The 22,500-nt window shown below is 49.9% G+C and overlaps 1 protein-coding gene and 1 pseudogene across 4 annotated transcripts in view; both read right to left on the reverse strand.

Moving 5' to 3' along the window:
• Positions 1-22,500, reverse strand: part of LOC143290371 (macrophage mannose receptor 1-like) — a 123,853-nt gene that overhangs the window by 11,334 nt on the left and 90,019 nt on the right. For all 4 annotated transcript variants that reach the window (XM_076599746.1, XM_076599745.1, XM_076599748.1 and 1 more), the window contains exons 35-42: positions 20,791-20,888; positions 18,815-18,952; positions 17,109-17,237; positions 13,332-13,501; positions 11,188-11,287; positions 7,739-7,992; positions 4,076-4,235; positions 2,169-2,426 (exon numbers count right to left, since the gene is read on the reverse strand). In XM_076599746.1, the coding sequence (XP_076455861.1) occupies positions 2,169-2,426; positions 4,076-4,235; positions 7,739-7,992; positions 11,188-11,287; positions 13,332-13,501; positions 17,109-17,237; positions 18,815-18,952; positions 20,791-20,888 (1,307 nt within the window). The remainder of the gene's footprint in view (positions 1-2,168; positions 2,427-4,075; positions 4,236-7,738; positions 7,993-11,187; positions 11,288-13,331; positions 13,502-17,108; positions 17,238-18,814; positions 18,953-20,790; positions 20,889-22,500) is intronic.
• Positions 11,294-13,016, reverse strand: LOC143290073 (uncharacterized; annotated as a pseudogene).

The following is a 22,500-nucleotide window of genomic DNA, read 5'->3' on the forward strand; positions in this document are numbered from 1 at the left end:
CTACCACACCCAGGTAACGTTAATCCCACAATTAACCCAATCTACATTACCAGACCCAGGTAACGTTAATCCCACAATTAACCCAATCTACATTACCAGACCTACGTAACGTTAATCCCACAATTAACCCAATCTACACTACCACACCCAGGTAACGTTAATCCCACCATTAACCCAATCTACACTACCAGACCCAGGTAACGTTAATCCCACCATTAACCCAATCTACACTACCAGACCCAGGTAACGTTAATCCCAGCATTAATCCAATCTACACTACCAGACCTATGTAACGTTAATCCCACAATTAACCCAATCTACACTACCACACCTAGGTAACGTTAATCCCACAATTAACCCAATGTACAATACCACACCCAGGTAACGTTAATCCAGCATTAATCCAATCTACATTACCAGACCTACGTAACGTTAATCCCACCATTAACCAGGTAACGTTAATCCCACCATTAACCCAATCTACACTACCAGACCTATGTAACGTTAATCCCACAATTAACCCAATCTACACTACCAGACCAAGATAACGTTAATCCCAGCATTAACCCAATCTACACTACCAGACCCAGGTAACGTTAATCCCACAATTAACCCAATCTACACTACCAGACCCTACTAAGCCAAAATAGAATCCAACCCAACCACAAAACCAATACAAATCCAAACTGTAACCAAACTGCAAAACCAAATCCAACCTGTGAGTAACCCAACTGTAACCCATTCCAGCTCAACTGTAACCTAATCCAGCTTAAGCGTAATCCAAACCAACTGTTACCCAATCTAACGTTAGTGTAACCCGACCGACCGAACTGTAACACAATTCAACCTTAGTGCGACCCAATTCCAGCAGAACTGTATCCTAATCCACCTGTGACCCAGCCCTATGATAACCAGCACTTTGATAACCAGCCCTTTGATAGCCAGCCCTATGATATCCAGCACTTTGATAACCAGCCCTATGATAACCAGCACTTTGATATCCAGCCCTATGATAACCAGCCTTTTAATATCCAGCCCTATGATAACCAGCCCTTTGATAGCCAGCCCAATCAAAACCCATTCCTTCACAACCAGACCTGTTCATGTGGACCAACGCTTCACTTCCCAGCACAACCCATTCAACAATCCAGTCTTACCTTTAATAATTCGCCTTAAGAGGCCCAGCAAAATGTAGACCTAATTGTCCACAGCCCTAGAGAGGCCCGGTATAGACCCACTTACTGTCCTCAGCCTTAGAGAGGCCCAGTATAGACCCACTTACTGTCTTCAGCCCTAGAGAGGCCCAGTATAGACCCACTTACTGTCCTCAGCCTTGAAGAGGCCCAGAATAGACCCACTTACCGTCTTCAGCCTTAGAGAGGCCCTGTATAGACCCACTTACTGTCTTCAGCCCTAGAGAGACCCGGTATAGACCCACTTACTGTCTTCAGCCTTAGAGAGGCCCAGTATAGACCCACTTACTGTCTTCAGCCCTAGAGAGGCCCGGTATAGACCCACTTACTGTCCAAGAGGCCCAGTATAGACCCACTTACTGTCCAAGAGGCCCAGTATAGACCCACTTACTGTCCAAGAGGCCCGGTATAGACCCACTTACTGTCCTCAGCCTTGGAGAGGCCCAGTATAGACCCACTTACTGTCCTCAGCCTTAGAGAGGCCCGGTATAGACCCACTTACTGTCCTCAGCCTTGGAGAGGCCCAGTATAGACCCACTTACTGTCCTCAGCCTTGGAGAGGCCCAGTATAGACCCACTTACTGTCCTCAGCCTTAGAGAGGCCCAGTATAGACCCACTTACTGTCCTCAGCCCTTGGAGAGGCCCAGTATAGACCCACTTACTGTCCTCAGCCTTGAAGAGGCCCAGTATAGAACCACTTACTGTCTTCAGCCTTAGAGAGGCCCGGTATAGACCCACTTACTGTCTCAGCCTAGAGAGGCCCAGGTATAGACCCACTTACTGTCCTCAGCCCTTGAGAGGTCCAGTATAGACCCACTTACTGTCCAAGAGGCCCAGTATAGAGCCCACTTACTGTCAGAGGCCCAGTACTGTCCTTACTGTCCTAGAGAGGCCCGGTATAGACCCACTTACTGTCCAAGAGGCCCAGTATAGACCCACTTACTGTCCAAGAGGCCCAGTATAGACCCACTTACTGTCCTCAGCCTTGGAGAGGCCCAGCCAGACGTTGCCCGTGACAAGAGCCGCCTTAGTGAGGACGACGCTGTTGACGAAGTCCATCTCTTCCTTGGAGTGCACGCTGACGAGGGAGGCCCCCAGCTGCCGGCAGGCGTAGCCAGCCCCGGGCCACGACCTGACGCTGTCCGGGATCAGCCGGTAGCAGTACTCTCCGTGCGCCATCCAGCCCTCCTCACACCCACCCTTCACCGTTGTCACTGTAGGGGCCGGGGTACCTGACAATGGCAGATTGGCTTTGTTTTTTGTTGTTGTTGAAGCAAATCAAACACGAATGCTTACCTGATCTGTTGTTGCCTATAAGCCCGGTGACCATGCAGGGGCACATCAGAGCTTCAGACTTGTCGGTATCACATCAAGGGTTCAGACTGTCAACATCACATCAAGGGTTCAGACTCAACATCACATCAGGGCTTCAGACTGTCAGTATCACATCAAGGCTTCAGACTGTCAATATCACATCAGGGCTTCAGACTCAGTATCACATCAATGCTTCAGACTCAGTATCACATCAATGCTTCAGACTGTCAATATCACATCAAGGGCTGTCAATATCACATCAAGGCTTCAGACTGTCAACATCACTTCAAAGCTTCAGACTCATCACATCAGGGCTTCAGACTGTCAGTATCACATTAAGGCTTCAGACTGTCAATATCACATCAAAGCTTCAGACTGTCAATATCACAGCAGGGCTTCAGATCACATCAAGGCTTCAGACTGTCAGTATCACATCAGGGCTTCAGATCACATCAAAACTTCAGACTATCAGTATCACACCAAGGCTTCAGACTCAATATCACATCAGGGCTTCAGACTGTCAATATCACATCAGGGCTTCAGACTAAATGTCAAATCAGGTGTCACCACCCAGCAGACAGACTCACCACCCAGCTGACAGACAGACAGAGATAGAGGGACAGACTCACCACCCAGCTGACAGACAGACAGACGGACAGAGACAGAGGGACAGACTCACCACCCAGATGACAGACAGACGGACAGAGATAGACAGACTCACCACCCAGCTGACAGACTCACCACCCAGCTTACAGACAGACACTCACCACCCAGCTGACAGACTCACCACCCAGCTGACTGACAGACAGACTCACCACCCAGCTGACAGACTCACCACCCAGCTGACAGACTCACCACCCAGCTGACAGACAGACTCACCACCCAGCTGACAGACAGACTCACCACCCAGCTGACAGACAGACTCACCACCCAGCTGACTGACAGACACACTCACCACCCAGCTGACAGACACACCACCCAGCTGACAGACACACCACCCAGCTGACAGACACACCACCCAGCTGACAGACACACCACCCAGCTGACAGACACACCACCCAGCTGACAGACAGACACACCACCCAGCTGACAGACACTCACCACCCAGCTGACAGACACACACCACCCAGCTGACAGACAGACACACCACCCAGCTGACAGACAGACACACCACCCAGCTGACAGACACACCACCCAGCTGACAGAGAGACAGACAGACTCACCACCCAGCTGACAGACAGACAGACTCACCACCCAGCAGACAGACAGACTCACCACCCAGCTGACAGACAGACACACCACCCAGCTGACAGACAGACAGACTGACTCACCACCCAGCTGACAGACTCACCACCCAGCTGACTGACAGACAGACTCACCACCCAGCTGACTGACAGACAGACTCACCACCCAGCTGACAGACTCACCACCCAGCTGACAGACTCACCACCCAGCTGACAGACACACTCACCACCCAGCTGACAGACTCACCACCCAGCTGACAGACAGACAGACTCACCACCCAGCTGACAGACAGACTCACCACCCAGCTGACAGACAGACTCACCACCCAGCTGACAGACAAAGGGGTAGGTGGCAGCACAGTCGTGGTCGTGCCAGAAGAAGGCCGCGTCCATGGTGACGCAGGGCCCCGAGTTGTCCGGCTCCTCACTGGCCCAGGACGTGTACCTCACGGGCCACTGGTTCACCCACTGGAACCTGCCGCCCTGCACAGCAACCATGTCTCAGTACACAGGGAGAGAGAGGGAGGGGGAGGGGGAGAGGGAGAAAGGGAGAGAGGGAGAGAGAGAGAGAGGGAGGGAGAGAGGGAGAGAGAGAGAGAGAGAGAGAAGCCCAGGACGTGTACCTCATGGGCCACTGGTTCACCCACTGGAACCTGCCGCCCTGCACAGCAACCATGTCTCAGCACACAGGGAGAGAGAGGGAGGGGGAGGGGGAGAGGGAGAAAGGGAGAGAGGGAGGGAGAGAGAGAGGAGGAGAAGGAGAGAGAGAAGCCCAGGACGTGTACCTCACGGGCCACTGGTTCACCCACTGGAACCTGCCGCCCTGCACAGCAACCATGTCTCAGTACACAGGGAGAGAGGGAGGGGGAGGGGGAGGGGGAGGGGGAGAAAGGGAGAGAGGGAGGGAGAGAGAGAGGGGTGAGAGAGGGAAAGAGAGGAAGGGAGATAAGGAGAGAGAGAGAGGGAAGGAGAGAGAGGGGGGATGGAGAGGGGGGGGATGGAGAGAGAGAGGGATGGAGAGAGACGGAGGAAGAGAGAGAGAGAGGAAGAGAGGGAGGGAGAGAGAGAGAGGGAGAGAGGGAGGGGGAGGGGGAGAGGGAGAAAGGGAGAGAGGGAGAAAGGGAGAGAGGGAGGGAGAGAGAAGCCCAGGACGTGTACCTCACGGGCCACTGGTTCACCCACTGGAACCTGCCGCCCTGCACAGCAACCATGTCTCAGCACACAGGGAGAGAGAGGGAGGGGGAGGGGGGAGAGGGAGAGAGGGGTGAGAGAGGGAAAGAGAGGAAGGGAGATAGGGAGAGAGGGCGAGAGAGAGAGGGAAGGAGAGAGAGAGGGGGATGGAGAGAGAGAGGGATGGAGAGAGAGAGAGGGAGGAAGAGAGGGAGGGAGAGAGAGGGAGAGAGAGATAGGGATGGACAGAGAGAGGGAGGGAGAGGGAGAGAGGGAGAGGGAGGGGGAGGGGGAGAAAGGGAGAGAGGGAGGGAGGGAGGGAGAGAGAGGGAGAGAGAGAGGGAGGGAGAGAAAGAGTGGGGATGGAGAGGGAGGAAGAGAGGGAGGGAGAGGGAGTGTCACGCGTGCTAAAGCGGACGTGCACCCTCCCCAAGATACCCCACTACAGACGCCACAACACAACAAGCCCACACAGAAACGAAATTATGTAATGCATTTAATGATTGTATATGTCTACAGATGTATGTAAATAAAAAAAATCTAAAAAAAAATTTTTTTTCAAGAGCATACAAACCCCCCCAAACAAAAACAACCCACCCAAACAAAAAAAACAAAGAACAAAAACGGCAGCACAACCACAGCTTTAGTCTTGTCACATTTTACCACAAGGGCACTGGTAAATGAGATGTCAAACCACCATCACTAGAAGCACAGGATGGTCTGTTTTCCACGATAAAAAAAACATAAACACATTAACATAGGAGTGTTTGTGATGCTGGCGGACGGAAGACAGGCCCCCAGTATGGAACGTCAGCGGAGCCCTCAGCGGATCCGTCGCCGGCTCTGAGAGGCGGATGGTGTGGAACCACCATGTCACAACTAAAACATCTACAAAACTGGCGGCACCCAGCGAGGAGCGCACAGGAAGACGCAATGGCAGCCCAAAACCATTGATGAATATTTCGAAAGATCAATTTGTTCAAATATTATGGAAAAGTGAATGACATTAACAATGGTTGCCGGCATCTTTTTTCCCGCACGCCTCGCCGCCGTAAAAATAGACTAATAATTATCTCCCTTTCTTCCAGTATTTCACATGTCAAAACAAATCATTTACCATATACCACAGTACTGTTTTCTGCAAGCATAAATTCACTCCCGATGTTAACTCGTGGCCTCTAGTTGGACGAGCTCCTTAAACCTTAACAAAAATATCCAATAAAATTGTCTTGAGCATGTAAAAAGCAAGATACCTAAAATTACCCCCTTCCGTTTTTTCAACTCCCACTTGGCAGACATGTAAAAAAATGTAGCTCCTCCCCAATTCTTAAATTTCAATATTTATTCCTTACATTTCCACTATAACATTTTAGCAACACGTGACAACTCATCGCCCCTTCACAGGCTCATAACTTTCACAATAAACCGTGACAAGAGAAAGGTCACAACAAACAGGAGACAGAAAATACAAACGTAACAATGAACCACGACGGAGGAAAACAATACATAAACAAAACTGGAACACAAGCTCCTACCTAGAGCGACGCGACGTTTCCCCACGATTCGAACGGAGGCACAACACCTCAAGACGCGCGCCAGGCAACTGGAGAAACGCTGACAGGACAAAACAAAAGTCACCCACTGGCCACCGCACAGTGTTCCGTAAACGAACAACGGGTGTTAACATCGAAACACAGATGAAGAACAGTTCCACTGGCGGACATAAAGTCGTTTACAGAGGAAAAAAAACCCAACGAACATCAGCCGCTAAGCGCTGGTTCTACCACCGTCCTTCTCCAAGGACTGACTCCCTTCGAGTGAAGCCAGGGACAAACCGGCGAGAAGCATTTGAAACATTAGAACTCTGCTCACTCTGTTCACTCAGCTGCCTCTCTATTTTTTTTCCCCGTTCAGTTGCACGAAACGCTTACAAAACATAGAAAACATGACACAACAGCACGATCTCACTACGCTCGAACGCCCAGCCACCAAGGGGAACACGCACGATGGAAAACATCGTGCACGCGCATACGAAACACACCCGCCTCTAAAAATAATTCAGCGACCCACCAGCCTCCGCCAAATCCACTTGCCATGATAGGAGGGAATGAGATGGCCTCGAACCCCCTCCATAAACGCAAAAGAAAAGAAAAAAATAGCGGAACCACTATGTCGTCCGTGACAGAGAGGGAGGGAGAGAGAGAGAGAGAGAGGGATGGAGAGAGAGAGAGAGAGAGAGAGTCATATATAGAGGCAGAGAGAGACAGAGAAGAGGGGAAGAGAGAGAGAGGGGGGAGACAGAGAGAGAGGGAGGGAGACAGAGAGAGAGAGGGTGGGAGACAGAGAGAAAGAAGAGAGAGGGGTGGGGTGGGATGAGGGAGACAGAGAGAGAGAGAGGGAGGAAGACAAGAGAGAGAGAGAGAGAGAGAGAGAGGAGGGGGTGGGGTGGGGTGAGGGAGACAGAGAGAGAGAGAGAGAGAGAGGAGGGGGTGGGGTGGGGTGAGGGAGACAGAGAGAGAGGGAGAGACAAGACGATGCTACATAAGCACTGGTGTGCCTTTCACATAGGGTCTACACTGCACAATACTAGATAAAGATTAACGCATCAGAAAGGGGAAGAATTAAACAATTGATTAATAAGAAATTATTCACACACACACACACACACACACACACACACACACACACACACACACACACACAGTGTGGTGCAGACCAATACAGATATCACTGATATTGGTCACACACACACACACACACACACACACACACACACACACACACACACACACACACACACACACACACACACACACCGTGTAGTGCAGACCAATCCACATATCACTGATGTTGTTGGCGTGCTGACGGTCGGGGATCCTCAGCATGCCCACGATGTCTTTCTGGAACCTGTTGATCGGGGTGGCCAGTACCCCGCCATCCAGCCGGCAGGTGGCCTGGGCCTGGCTCCAGCTCTTCGGGGTGGGGAAGTACCTGTAGCACTGGTCCAGCTGTTTGCTGTACCCCGCCCGGCACCCCGTCACGTCTGGCGGCTGGCTGGGCCAGTTGGGTTCTGTACAGTGTGTAGTGTGTCAGACTGGTGTGTAGTGTGTCACTGACTGTGGTGTGTAGTGTTGTCACTGACTGTGGTGTGTAGTGTGTCAGACTGGTGTGTAGTGTGTCACTGACTGTGGTGAGTAGTGTGTCACTGACTGTGGTGAGTAGTGTGTCACTGACTGGTGTGTAATGTATCACTGAGTGTAGTGTGAAGTGTGTCAGACTGGTGTGTAATGTGTCACTGACTGTGGTGAGTAGTGTGTCAGACTGGTGTGTAGTGTGTCACTGACTGTGGTGTGTAGTGTGTCACTGACTGTGGTGAGTAGTGTGTCACTGACTGTGGTGAGTAGTGTGTCACTGACTAGTGTGTAATGTGTCACTGACTGTGGTGTGTAGTGTGTCACTGACTGGTGTGTAATGTGTCACTGACTGTGGTGTGTAGTGTGTCAGACTGGTGTGCAGTGTGTCAGACTGGTGTGTAGTGTGTCACTGTCTGTGATGTGTGTTGTGTTACTGACTGTGGTGAGTAGTGTGTCACTGACTGTGGTGTGTAGTGTTGTCACTGACTGTGGTGTGTAGTGTGTCACTGACTGTGGTGAGTAGTGTGTCACTGACTGGTGTGTAATGTGTCACTGACTGTGGTGTGTAGTGTGTCACTGACTGGTGTGTAGTGTGTCACTGACTGTGGTGTGTAGTGTGTCAGACCGGTGTGTAGTGTGTCAGACTGGTGTGTAGTGTGTCACTGACTGTGGTGTGTAGTGTGTCACTGACTGTGGTGAGTAGTGTGTCACTGACTGGTGTGTAATGTGTCACTGACTGTGGTGTGTAGTGTGTCACTGACTGTGGTGAGTAGTGTGTCACTGACTGGTGTGTAATGTGTCACTGACTGTGGTGTGTAGTGTGTCAGACTGGTGTGTAGTGTGTCAGACTGGTGTGTAGTGTGTCACTGACTGTGGTGTGTAGTGTGTCACTGACTGTGGTGTGTAGTGTGTCAGACTGGTGTGTAGTGTGTCACTGACTGTGGTGAGTAGCGTGTCAGACTGGTGTGTAGTGTGTCACTGACTGTGGTGTGTAGTGTGTCAGACTGGTGTGTAGTGTGTCACTGACTGTGGTGTGTAGTGTGTCACTGACTGTGGTGAGTAGTGCGTCACTGACTGTGGTGCGTAGTGTGTCAGACTGGTGCGTAGTGTGTCACTGACTACACACCACAGTCAGACACTCACCAACACGTGACAGCAATCCTAGCTACAGTAACACCAACACCAACACGTGACAGCAATCCTAGCTACAGTAACACCAACACGTGACAGCAATCCTAGCTACAGTAACACCAACACGTGACAGCAATCCTAGCTACAGTAACACCAACACGTGACAGCAATCCTAGCTACAGTAGTACCAGGAAGTCACAGCAGGTGGGAGGAGTCTGGCTGTGGACAGGAAGTCACAGCAGGTGGGAGGAGGTGTGGCTGTGGACAGGAAGTCACAGCAGGTGGGAGGAGGTGTGGCTGTGGACAGGAAGTCACAGCAGGTGGGGGGGAGGAGGTGTGGCTGTGGACAGGAAGTGACAGCAGGTGGGAAGAGGTGTGGCTGTGGACAGGAAGTGACAGCAGGTGGGGGGGGGGTGTGGCTGTGGACAGGAAGTCACAGCAGGTGGGGGGAGGTGTGGTTGTGGACAGGAAGTCACAGCAGGTGGGGGGGGGAGGAGGTGTTGCTGTGGACAGGAAGTCACAGCAGGTGGGGGGGGAGGAGGTGTGGCTGTGGACAGGAAGTGACAGCAGGTGGGAAGAGGTGTGGCTGTGGACAGGAAGTGACAGCAGGTGGGGGGGAGGTGTGGTTGTGGACAGGAAGTCACAACAGGTGGGGGGGGGGAGGAGGTGTGGCTGTGGACAGGAAGTCACAGCAGGTGGGGGGGGGAGGAGGTGTGGCTGTGGACAGGAAGTCACATAGGTGGGGGAGGAGGTGTGGCTGTGGACAGGAAGTCACAGCAGGTGGGGGGGGAGGAGGTGTGGCTGTGGACAGGAAGTCACAGCAGGTGGGGGAGGAGGTGTGGCTGTGGACAGGAAGTCACAGCAGGTGGGGGGGAGGAGGTGTGGCTGTGGACAGGAAGTCACAGCAGGTGGGGGAGGAGGTGTGGCTGTGGACAGGAAGTCACAGCAGGTGGGGGGGAGGAGGTGTGGCTGTGGACAGGAAGTCACAGTAGGTGGGGGAGGAGGTGTGGCTGTGGACAGGAAGTCACAGCAGGTGGGGGGGAGGAGGTGTGGCTGTGGACAGGAAGTCACAGCAGGTGGGGGGGAGGAGGTGTGGCTGTGGACAGGAAGTAACATAGGTGGGGGAGGAGGTGTGGCTGTGGACAGGAAGTCACAGCAGGTGGGAGGAGGTGTGGCTGTGGACAGGAAGTCACAGCAGGTGGGGGGGAGGAGGTGTTGCTGTGGACAGGAAGTCACAGCAGGTGGGGGGGGAGGTGTTGCTGTGGACAGGAAGTCACAGCAGGTGGGAGGAGGTGTGGCTGTGGACAGGAAGTCACAGCAGGTGGGGGATGGGGGGTGTTGCTGTGGACAGGAAGTCACAGCAGGTGGGGGGGGGAGGTGTTGCTGTGGACAGGAAGTCACAGCAGGTGGGGGGGAGGAGGTGTGGCTGTGGACAGGAAGTCACAGCAGGTGGGGGAAGGAAGGAGGTCAAGAATGGGAAGGGAGGTGGGGCGGTGGGGAAATTGGAGTTGGTGGGGGAAAAAGGGGGGGGGGGTGGAGCTGGGGACGCTTAGAGAAGGGAGGAAGGGGAAGGAAAAGAAAATCGGTCAGCGGTCAGAAAGTAAAGGGGTGGGGGTGGGGTGACGCCAGTGGTTAACGTGGTGTTGAGGCCCAGTGTACCCAGGGAGACGACAACGAGTCACCCCACGTGCTTCCTGCACGTTCTGTCCGGGTGGCTGTGATACTGGCATGGGTTAGACTGTGGGGGTGGGGGGTGGGGGTCTGATGAAGTGGTAGAAACGTTTACAGACTCCCCCCCCCCCCCATTTGCAGCGTTTTTCACTCTCACTGCATGAAAAAACATAAATCAAGGAAACGGTATAAACAACTCTGTATATATGGTTTAAAAGCAGAGGGTTTCTCTGTCACCAAAACATAATCACTAAACAAAGAGAGATGAGGTACAGGTGACACCATGACAGCGTGCCGGAAAAAGAGGACAGACATGCTTTGAGCAGTACCTTTCTTCACCTGACAGATGAAGTGATTTTTGTCAGCGCAGTTCATGTCGTCCCAGTTCCCGACATTCTGTGAGTCAGCACTCATGGCCACACAGTCCCTCTGTAACACAGTGCGTTGTGAGTCATTGTGTAACACCTCCTGTAACACAGTGCGTTGTGAGCCATTGTGTAACACCTGTAACACAGTGCGTTGTGAGTCATTGTATAACACAGTCCCTCTGTAACACAGTGCGTTGTGAGTCATTGTGTAACACCTCCTGTAACACAGTGCGTTGTGAGTCATTGTGTAACACCTCCTGTAACACACTGTGTTGTGAGTCATTGTATAGCACAGTCCCTCTGTAACACAGTGCGTTGTGAGTCATTGTGTAATACCTCCTGTAACACAGTGCGTTGTGAGTCATTGTGTAACACCTCCTGTAACACACTGTGTTGTGAGTCATTGTATAGCACAGTCCCTCTGTAACACAGTGCGTTGTGAGTCATTGTGTAACACCTACTGTAACACAGTGCGTTGTGAGCCATTGTGTAACACCTCCTGTAACACACTGTGTTGTGAGTCATTGTATAACACAGTCCCTCTGTAACACAGTGCGTTGTGAGTCATTGTGTAACACCTGTAACACAGTGCGTTGTGAGTCATTGTGTAACACCTCCTGTAACACAGTGCGTTGTGAGTCATTGTGTAACACCTGTAACACAGTGCGTTGTGAGTCATTGTGTAACACCTGTAACACAGTGCGTTGTGAGTCATTGTGTAACACCTGTAACACAGTGCGTTGTGAGTCATTGTGTAACACCTCCTGTAACACAGTGCGTTGTGAGTCATTGTGTAACACCTGTAACACAGTGCGTTGTGAGTCATTGTGTAACACAGTCCCTCTGTAACACAGTGCGTTGAGTCATTGTGTAACACCTCCTGTAACACAGTGCGTTGTGAGTCATTGTGTAACACCTGTAACACAGTGCGTTGTGAGTCATTGTATAACACAGTCCCTCTGTAACACAGTGCGTTGTGAGTCATTGTGTAACACCTGTAGTACAGTGCGTTGTGAGTCATTGTGTAACACCTCCTGTAACACAGTGCGTTGTGAGTCATTGTGTAACACCTCCTGTAACACAGTGCGTTGTGAGTCATTGTGTAACACCTGTAACACAGTGCGTTGTGAGTCATTGTGTAACACCTCCTGTAACACAGTGCGTTGTGAGTCATTGTGTAACACCTGTAACACAGTGCGTTGTGAGTCATTGTATAACACAGTCCCTCTGTAACACAGTTCGTTGTGAGTCATTGTGTAACACCTCCTGTAACACAGTACGTTGTGAGTCATTGTGTAACACCTGTAACACAGTGCGTTGTGAGTCATTCTGTAACACCTGTAAAACAGTGCGTTGTGAGTCATTGTGTAACACCTCCTGTAACACAGTGCGTTGTGAGTCATTGTGTAACACCTCCTGTAACACAGTGCGTTGTGAGTCATTGTGTAACACCTGTAATACAGTGCGTTGTGAGTCATTGTGTAACACCTCTTGTAACACAGTGCGTTGAGTCATTGTGTAACACCTCCTCTAACACAGTGCGTTGTGAGTCATTGTGTAACTCCCATTAACACAGTCGCTGTGTAAGACTGATGAAGCCAGCAAACAAAGCGTGGTCAATGGGGATATCACTTGGTCGTTTGTCAATGATTTTACATCCACCCCCGCCCCCCACCCCCCAAAAAATGACCATTAATTTTTTTTTAATTAATGCAAACTATGTTGATGCAATACATGTACACCTTTGTTAAGCACGTATCAAGGGTTAGATCAAAGATCACGACGAACATCCGGTTTTCCTAAACCCTCGTTAACTCTTTCCACACGAACGGCGAAAGAGACGACGTTAACAGCGTTTCACCCCAATTACCATCATCAAAATTTTGCAAGCGGAAGGCTCTTATACTGAAGACGTGAATGTTGACAAAGAATACCACAATTCTGACGACGGAAGCTAAAGCTTGGGTCATTCAGACACCCACTGGACATCCGAGGGGTCTGTGTAGAGGAGAAGAGAGGACTGTCCGTACTGAGTAAGTTAAACACAATGTACATCACATCACAAGACGAACAAAAGCAGAAGAGAACAGGCCAGCAGTGGTCACCCTTTCGGCAGGGTCGTCACTGTGCAGGTTCTCATCGGGCTGTCCGGGGCCCCAATACGTGAAGTCCCTCTCGCTGTTGTCGTTCCACACAAAGTAGTTCCGCTCTTTCCGATCGTTCAGGCCCGTCCACACAGGGTGAGACAACTGCCCCATCAGTGACGTCACGTACCCTGCAACACCCACACAGAGCGACACAGCTGACGTCACACACCCTGCAACACCCACACTGGGTGACACAGCTGACGTCACACACCCTGCAACACCCACACAGGGTGACACAGCTGACGTCACACACCCTGCAACACCCACACTGGGTGACACAGCTGACGTCACACACCCTGCAACACCCACACAGGGTGACACAGCTGACGTCACACACCCTGCAACACCCACACTGGGTGACACAGCTGACGTCACACACCCTGCAACACCCACACTGGGTGACACAGCTGACGTCACACACCCTGCAACACCCACACAGGGTGAGACAGGTGGCGTCACACACCCTGCAACACCCACACTGGGTGACACAGCTGACGTCACACACCCTGCAACACCCACACTGGGTGACACAGCTGACGTCACACACCCTGCAACACCCACACAGGGTGACACAGCTGACGTCACACACCCTGCAACACCCACACAGGGTGAGACAGGTGGCGTCAGACACCCTGCAACACCCACACTGGGTGACACAGCTGACGTCACACACCCTGCAACACCCACACTGGGTGACACAGCTGACGTCACACACCCTGCAACACCCACGCAGGGTGACACAGCTGACGTCACACACCCTGCAACACCCACACAGGGTGAGACAGGTGGCGTCAGACACCCTGCAACACCCACACTGGGTGACACAGCTGACGTCACACACCCTGCAACACCCACACAGGGTGACACAGCTGACGTCACACACCCTGCAACACCCACACTGGGTGACACAGCTGACGTCACACACCCTGCAACACCCACGCAGGGTGACACAGCTGACGTCACACACCCTGCAACACCCACACAGGGTGACACAACTGACGTCACACACCTGCAACACCCACACAGGGTGACACACCCACACAGGGGGACACAGCTGACGTCACACACCTGCAACACCCACACAGGGTGACACAGCTGACGTCACACACCCTGCAACACCCACACAGGGTGACACAGCTGACGTCACACACCCTGCAACACCCACACTGGCTGAGACAGCTGACGTCACACACCCCGCAACACCTACACTGGCTAAGACAGCTGACGTCACACACCCTGCAACACCCACACAGTTGAGACAGCTGACGTCACACACCCTGCAACACCCACACAGGGTGACACAGCTGACGTCACACACCCTGCAACAAACACACTGGGTGACACAGCTGACGTCACACACCCTGCAACAAACACACTGGGTGACACAGCTGACGTCACACACCCTGCAACACCCACACTGGGTGACACAGCTGACGTCACACACCCTGCAACAAACACACTGGGTGACACAGCTGACGTCACACACCCTGCAACACCCACACAGGGTGACACAGCTGACGTCACACACCCTGCAACACCCACACAGGGTGAGACAACTGACGTCACACACCCTGCAACACCCACACTGGGTGACACAGCTGACGTCACACACCCTGCAACACCCACACAGGGTGACACAGCTGACGTCACACACCCTGCAACACCCACACAGGGTGAGACAACTGACGTCACACACCCTGCAACACCCACACTGGCTGAGACAACTGACGTCACACACCCTGCAACACGGCTGGGGAAGTAGTCTTATACATAAGTCAAATGTATATATATATGATAGAAATCGAAGAAAAAAAAAAGGAATTAAAATGAATTAAAAACCATGAAGTACATTCAGTTCTCAAATCAGTAAATAAATCAAGCAATAAATTCTCAGCAGTTGCAGGTTGCCTTCAATAAGACAACCCCATCTTTGCCTTGTCCACCTGTGTTCCAAGTCATAGTGGAGACTCACTCTGTTTCCACGTCATAGTGGAGACTCACTCTGTTTCCAAGTCATAGTGGAGACTCACTCTGTTTCCAAGTCATAGTGGATGGACAGAAAACTCACTGTTTCCAAGTCATAGTGGATGGACAGAAAACACTGTTTCCAAGTCATAGTGGATGGACAGAAAACACTGTTTCCAAGTCATAGTGGATGGACAGAAAACTCACTGTTTCCAAGTCATAGTGGATGGACAGAAAACACTGTTTCCAAGTCATAGTGGTTGGACAGAAGTCATAGTGAATGGACAGAAAACTCACTGTTTCCAAGTCATAGTGGATGGACAGAAAACACTGTTTCCAAGTCATAGTGGTTGGACAGAAAACTCACTGTTTCCAAGTCATAGTGGATGGACAGAAAACACTGTTTCCAAGTCATAGTGGTTGGACACAAGTCATAGTGAATGGACAGAAAACTCACGTTTCCAAGTCATAGTGGATGGACAGAAGTCATAGTGAATGGACAGAAGACATAAGTCATAGTGGATGGACAGAAGTCATAGTGGATGGACAGAAGACATAAGTCATAGTGGATGGACAGAAGACAGAAGACATAGTGGATGGACAGAAAACATAGTGGATGGACAGAAGACAGAAGACATAGTGGATGGACAGAAGACATAGTGGATGGACAGAAGACAGAAGACATAGTGGATGGACAGAAGACATAGTGGATGGACAGAAGACAGAAGACATAGTGGATGGACAGAAGTCATAGTGGATGGACAGAAGACACAGTAGATGGACAGAAGACAGAAGACATAGTGGATGGACAGAAGTCATAATGGATGGACAGAAGACACAGTAGATGGACAGAAGACAGAAGACACAGTAGATGGACAGAAGACACAGTAGATGGACAGAAGACATAGTGGATGGACAGAAGACATAGTAGATGGACAGAAGACATAGTGGATGGACAGAAGACACAGTAGATGGACAGAAGACACAGTAGATGGACAGAAGACATAGTGGATGGACAGAAGACATAGTGGATGGACAGAAGACACAGTAGATGGACAGAAGACACAGTAGATGGACAGAAGACATAGTGGATGGACAGAAGACATAGTAGATGGACAGAAGACATAGTGGATGGACAGAAGACATAGTGGATGGACAGAAGACAGAAGACATAGTGGATGGACAGAAGACAGAAGACATAGTAGATGGACAGAAGACATAGTGGATGGACAGAAGACACAGTAGATGGACAGAAGACATAATAGATGGACAGAAGACACAGTGGATGGACAGAAGACAGAAGACATAGTGGATGGACAGAAGACAGAAGTCATAGTGGATGGACAGAAGACACAGTAGATGGACAGAAGACATAATAGATGGACAGAAGACACAGTGGATGGACAGAAGACATAGTGGATGGACAGAAGACAGAAGTCATAGTGGATGGACAGAAGACAGAAGTCATAGTGGATGGACAGAAGACACAGTAGATGGACAGAAGACATAAGTCATAGTGGATGGACAGAAGACACAGTAGATGAACAGAAGACATAGTAGATGGACAGAAGACATAGTGGAAGGACAGAAGACACAGTAGATGGACAGAAGACAGAAGACATAGTGGATGGACAGAAGACACAGTAGATGGACAGAAGTCATAGTGGATGGACAGAAGACTCAGTAGATGGACAGAAGTCATAGTGGATGGACAGAAGACATAGTGGATGGACAGAGACAGAAGACATAGTGGATGGACAGAAGACTCACTCTGTTCCAGGCCATAGTGGATGGACAGAAGGGTGGCAGCAGGGTGAAGGTTACGACAGAACCAGATGGCGTCAGTGAAGTTGAGTCTGGTCCCTTCCGCCACGCCCTCCACTCTGTAACATTTCTCCACTGAAACACACACACACACACACACACACACACACACACACACACCACCACCACCACCACCACCACCAACAACAACAAAAAACACACACACACACAGCCACACACATGGATTATGATAACACATAGTACAAAATACATACTGAGAACAATAACAGACAGAACATCAACGGGCCTGTGTGTTTCAATAACAGAGGATGACAGACGGCAGACACACAGTACTCACGAAAGGCACAGTACTCACGGAAGGCACAGTACTCACGGAAGGCAGACACACAGTACTCACGGAAGGCACAGTACTCACGGAAGGCAGACACACAGTACTCACGGAAGGCAGACACACAGTACTCACGGAAGGCAGACACACAGTACTCACGGAAGGCACAGTACTCACAGAAGGCACAGTACTCACGGAAGGCAGACACACAGTACTCACGGAAGGCAGACACACAGTACTCACGGAAGACACACAGTACTCACGGAAGGCAGACACACAGTACTCACGGAAGGCACAGTACTCACGGAAGGCACAGTACTCACAGAAGGCAGACACACAGTACTCACGGAAGGCACAGTACTCACGGAAGGCAGACACACAGTATTCACGGAAGGCACAGTACTCACGGAAGGCACAGTACTCACAGAAGGCAGACACACAGTACTCACGGAAGGCACAGTACTCACGGAAGGCAGACACACAGTACTCACGGAAGGCACAGTACTCACGGAAGGCAGACACACAGTACTCACGGAAGGCACAGTACTCACGCAAGGCACAGGCACAGTACTCACGGAAGACAGACACACAGTACTCACGGAAGGCAGACACACAGTACTCACGGAAGGCACAGTACTCACGGAAGGCAGACACAGTACTCACGGAAGGCACAGTACTCACGGAAAGCACAGTACTCACAGAAGGCAGACACACAGTACTCACGGAAGGCACAGGCACAGTACTCACGGAAGGCAGACACACAGTACTCACGGAAGGCACAGTACTCACGGAAGGCACAGTACTCACGGAAGGCAGACACACAGTACTCACGGAAGGCAGCCACACAGTACTCACGGAATGCACAGTACTCACGGAAGACACAGTACTCACGGAAGGCAGACACACAGTACTCACGGAAAGCACAGTACTCACGGAAGGCAGACACACAGTACTCACGGAATGCACAGTACTCACGAAAGGCAGACACAGTACTCACGGAAGGCAGACACACAGTACTCACGGAAGGCACAGTACTCACGGAAGGCAGACACACAGTACTCACGGAAGGCAGACGCACAGTACTCACGGAAGGCAGACGCACAGTACTCACGCAAGGCACAGTACTCACGGAAGGCAGACACACAGTACTCACGGAAGGCACAGTACTCACAGAAGGCAGACACACAGTACTCACGCAAGGCACAGTACTCACGGAAGGCAGACACACAGTACTCACGGAAGGCAGACACACAGTACTCACGCAAGGCACAGTACTCACGGAAGGCAGACACACAGTACTCACGCAAGGCACAGTACTCACGGAAGGCAGACACACAGTACTCACGCAAGGCACAGTACTCACGGAAGGCAGCAGAAGTGAAGTCAGGAGGACAGCCTCCAATCACGGGTGGCGGGGTGGATTTGGGGATCACCACACCTTTGGGTAGCTGCCGGCAGATGTACCCGCTTGGGTACATACAGTTGGTGTTACTCCACTCACCTGCCCACACACACACACACACACACACACACACACACACGGAATATAGGCTGTTGAAAATTTACACGAAAAAATGAATAAATTGTATGGAATTATTGGCAACCATGAGCAACACAACAGAAGGCAGATTGCGTCATTGATCTGTAGATGGAAACTGAACTGTTTCAAGACAAAACATATAAAAAGTGTTTCCTGTGGTAATTCTAAAACAAATGTTCATATATTTACTTGCAAAATGCTAAAATGTCACATATCTGTATTAGCATCTTTTCCAATGAAAGAAATCTTGAACTCTTCACTTTTATTGTTCGATTTTTTTCAAATCACTGTCAGATAGTCCAATTGGATTGTTGTTATAAAAGGCAGGGGGGTGGGGTGGGGGGTGGGGGGTCAAGAAATCTTAGACTTTTCGCTGATTCCCCCCCACGCCCCCCCAATCTCCCCCCCCCCACAAAGATAGTCTAATTGGATTGTTGTTATAACCCTTGAATGTTTTTTTTTTTTTGTAATTTAATTTCATTTCATTCATTCATTTTTTTAACGCCTATATGTTTTAGAGTTGGAAAGTTATTCTCTTAGATTGTTGTTCAGTTAATGTTGTGAACAGCTGGGTTTTTTTTTTCATCCCTTTCCCTTCCCCTCTCTCTTTTCTCGCCCCTCCCCCCCTCCCACCCCCACCCCCGATTTTTTTTTCCATGTCTAATAATATCACTTAATTAATGTGGAGTGGATAGGCATTAAATGAAATTGAACACACACACACACACACACACACACACACATCTGTACAGCCCTTTTTACTGACACTATATCAGCTGTCAGACAGTGAAGACGTGTAGTAGGTGTGATGTGACACTGTGTCAGCTGTCAGTGAAGACGTGTAGTAGCTGTGATGTGACACTGTGTCAGCTGTCAGTGAAGACGTGTAGTAGCCGTGATGTGACACTGTGTCAGCTGTCAGTGAAGACGTGTAGTAGCTGTGATGTGACACTGTGTCAGCTGTCAGACAGTGAAGACGTGTAGTAGGTGTGATGTGACACTGTGTCAGCTGTCAGACAGTGAAGACGTGTAGTAGGTGTGATGTGACACTGTGTCAGCTGTCAGACAGTGAAGACGTGTAGTAGCCGTGATGTGACACTGTGTCAGCTGTCAGTGGAGACGTGTAGTAGCCGTGATGTGACACTGTGTCAGCTGTCAGACAGTGAAGACGTGTAGTAGCCGTGATGTGACACTGTGTCAGCTGTCAGTGAAGACGTGTAGTAGCCGTGATGTGACACTGTGTCAGCTGTCAGTGAAGACGTGTAGTAGCCGTGATGTGACACTGTGTCAGCTGTCAGTGAAGACGTGTAGTAGCCGTGATGTGACACTGTGTCAGCTGTCAGACAGTGAAGACGTGTAGTAGCCGTGATGTGACACTGTGTCAGCTGTCAGTGGAGACGTGTAGTAGCCGTGATGTGACACTGTGTCAGCTGTCAGTGGAGACGTGTAGTAGCCGTGATGTGACACTGTGTCAGCTGTCAGTGGAGACGTGTAGTAGCCGTGATGTGACACTGTGTCAGCTGTCATTGAAGACATGTAGTAGGTGTGATGTGACACTCTGTCAGCTGTCAGTGAAGACGTGTAGTAGCCGTGATGTGACACTGTGTCAGCTGTCAGTGGAGACGTGTAGTAGCCGTGATGTGACACTGTGTCAGCTGTCAGTGAAGACGTGTAGTAGCCGTGATGTGACACTGTGTCAGCTGTCAGTGGAGACGTGCAGTAGCCGTGATGTGACACTGTGTCAGCTGTCAGTGGAGACGTGTAGTAGCCGTGATGTGACACTGACTCCCGGTCCTCACCCGCAGAGTTGCTCTGCACACAGCTCTCTGTGCCGAAGTCACTGAAGGGCTGGTTCACTGCCCACGACACGTAGTCCACGGGGCTGCCGTCCGTCCACCTGGTTCACCCCCACCCACACGCACACACACACACACACACACACACACACACATACACACAGACACAGACACACACACACACACACACATACACACAGACACACATACACATACACACAGACACAGACATACATTAAATATGAAACCTTAAGGCAACAATTTTTAAAGGATATTCAAAATTCGAATAACACAGGACATATTCCCAGTCAGGTGATGCTAACAGATGATGAATATATACAAACAAGATTAGGAAAATTTGTGTATGAATGCTGCTGCAATTTACCGCATTAACTGATTGATAAATTGTGTGTTTTTCATTCGTTCATTCATTTACCATTGCAATTGTGTCTTATAAACCTTCCGGTTTCATGACAATAAAATCTATTCTATTCTATTCTATTCTATTCTATACACACACACACTGGGGTCATTTTACCCGTATCCACTTTCGCTGAGGTCATTTCACTTGCATACACATTCGCTAAGGCCATTTTACCTGTATACACATTCGCTAAGGCCACTATACACATTCGCTAAGGCCATTTTACCTGTATACACATTCGCTAAGGCCACTATACACATTCGCTAAGGCCATTTTACCTGTATACACATTCGCTAAGGCCACTATACACATTCGCTAAGGCCATTTTACCTATTCAATTCACATAAACAGACTGAACAGTTTGATGTGTCTGGATTATGAAAATACCTCTGCTGAACCTGCACTGGCCGTGAAACACGTGCTTTTTGTTTTTAACGCTTTTTTCGCTGAATCGGAGGGGTGACTTGTTTGAAGAGGTGGCAAGCCAGATATACAGCAGACAATTTAATCCGCCCACGTGCAACTTGAAAGGAGTGAACGTCATCAAAGAACTTCACCCTCTCACTTGCAAACGCTCTTGCTGTCAAAAAGCTTGCCAGTTCAGTTTCTGGGACTGTGATGACCTTTTACGTTGACTTCACTCAATTTTGTCACTATTGGGACAGTGATTTACTTACATGTCTGCAAGAGCTGTGATTTGTTTTCATAAACTTATAGCCTGTTTTAATTTATTCTACAGGTATAATCTGACAATAGGCTTGCTATTTTTAGCTGTATTTTGTTTCTTTTCTTTATGGATGTCATTATGTAGAGGTGGAAACAGACTTTTTTGCTGCACAAAAATTATGATCTCGACTTTACTTGCCTGAACAGTTACCTACAATCAACCTAATTGGGGAAAAAAAAGCCCAGAATCAGAATTTACATTCATTTTCCATCACAAAAACGTTTACTTTCTTTCTGTATCGCCCATAGCTTTTGTGCTAGAATTTTTTGTGATTTATTAGCCCCGAATCCTCAAAATCCCCTGGCAAGGGGAGAGCACTTAATTTTTTTTAATTTTTTATACAAAATTCTCTGGCACTGAACTGATTAAGGCCATTTTACTTGTGTGTCCACGTTCGCTAATGTAATTTAACCTGTATCCACTTAAGTAATTTTACCTGTATGCATTAAGGTCTTGTACTTGTATCTTCTAAGGTCATTTTACCTGCATCCACTAAGGTAATTTTACCTGTATCCATTTTCTCTAAGGTCATTATACTTGTATCTTCTAAGGTCATTTTACC

This window comes from Babylonia areolata, chromosome 15 (assembly GCF_041734735.1).
Source record: "Babylonia areolata isolate BAREFJ2019XMU chromosome 15, ASM4173473v1, whole genome shotgun sequence".
NCBI lineage: Eukaryota > Metazoa > Mollusca > Gastropoda > Neogastropoda > Buccinidae > Babylonia > Babylonia areolata.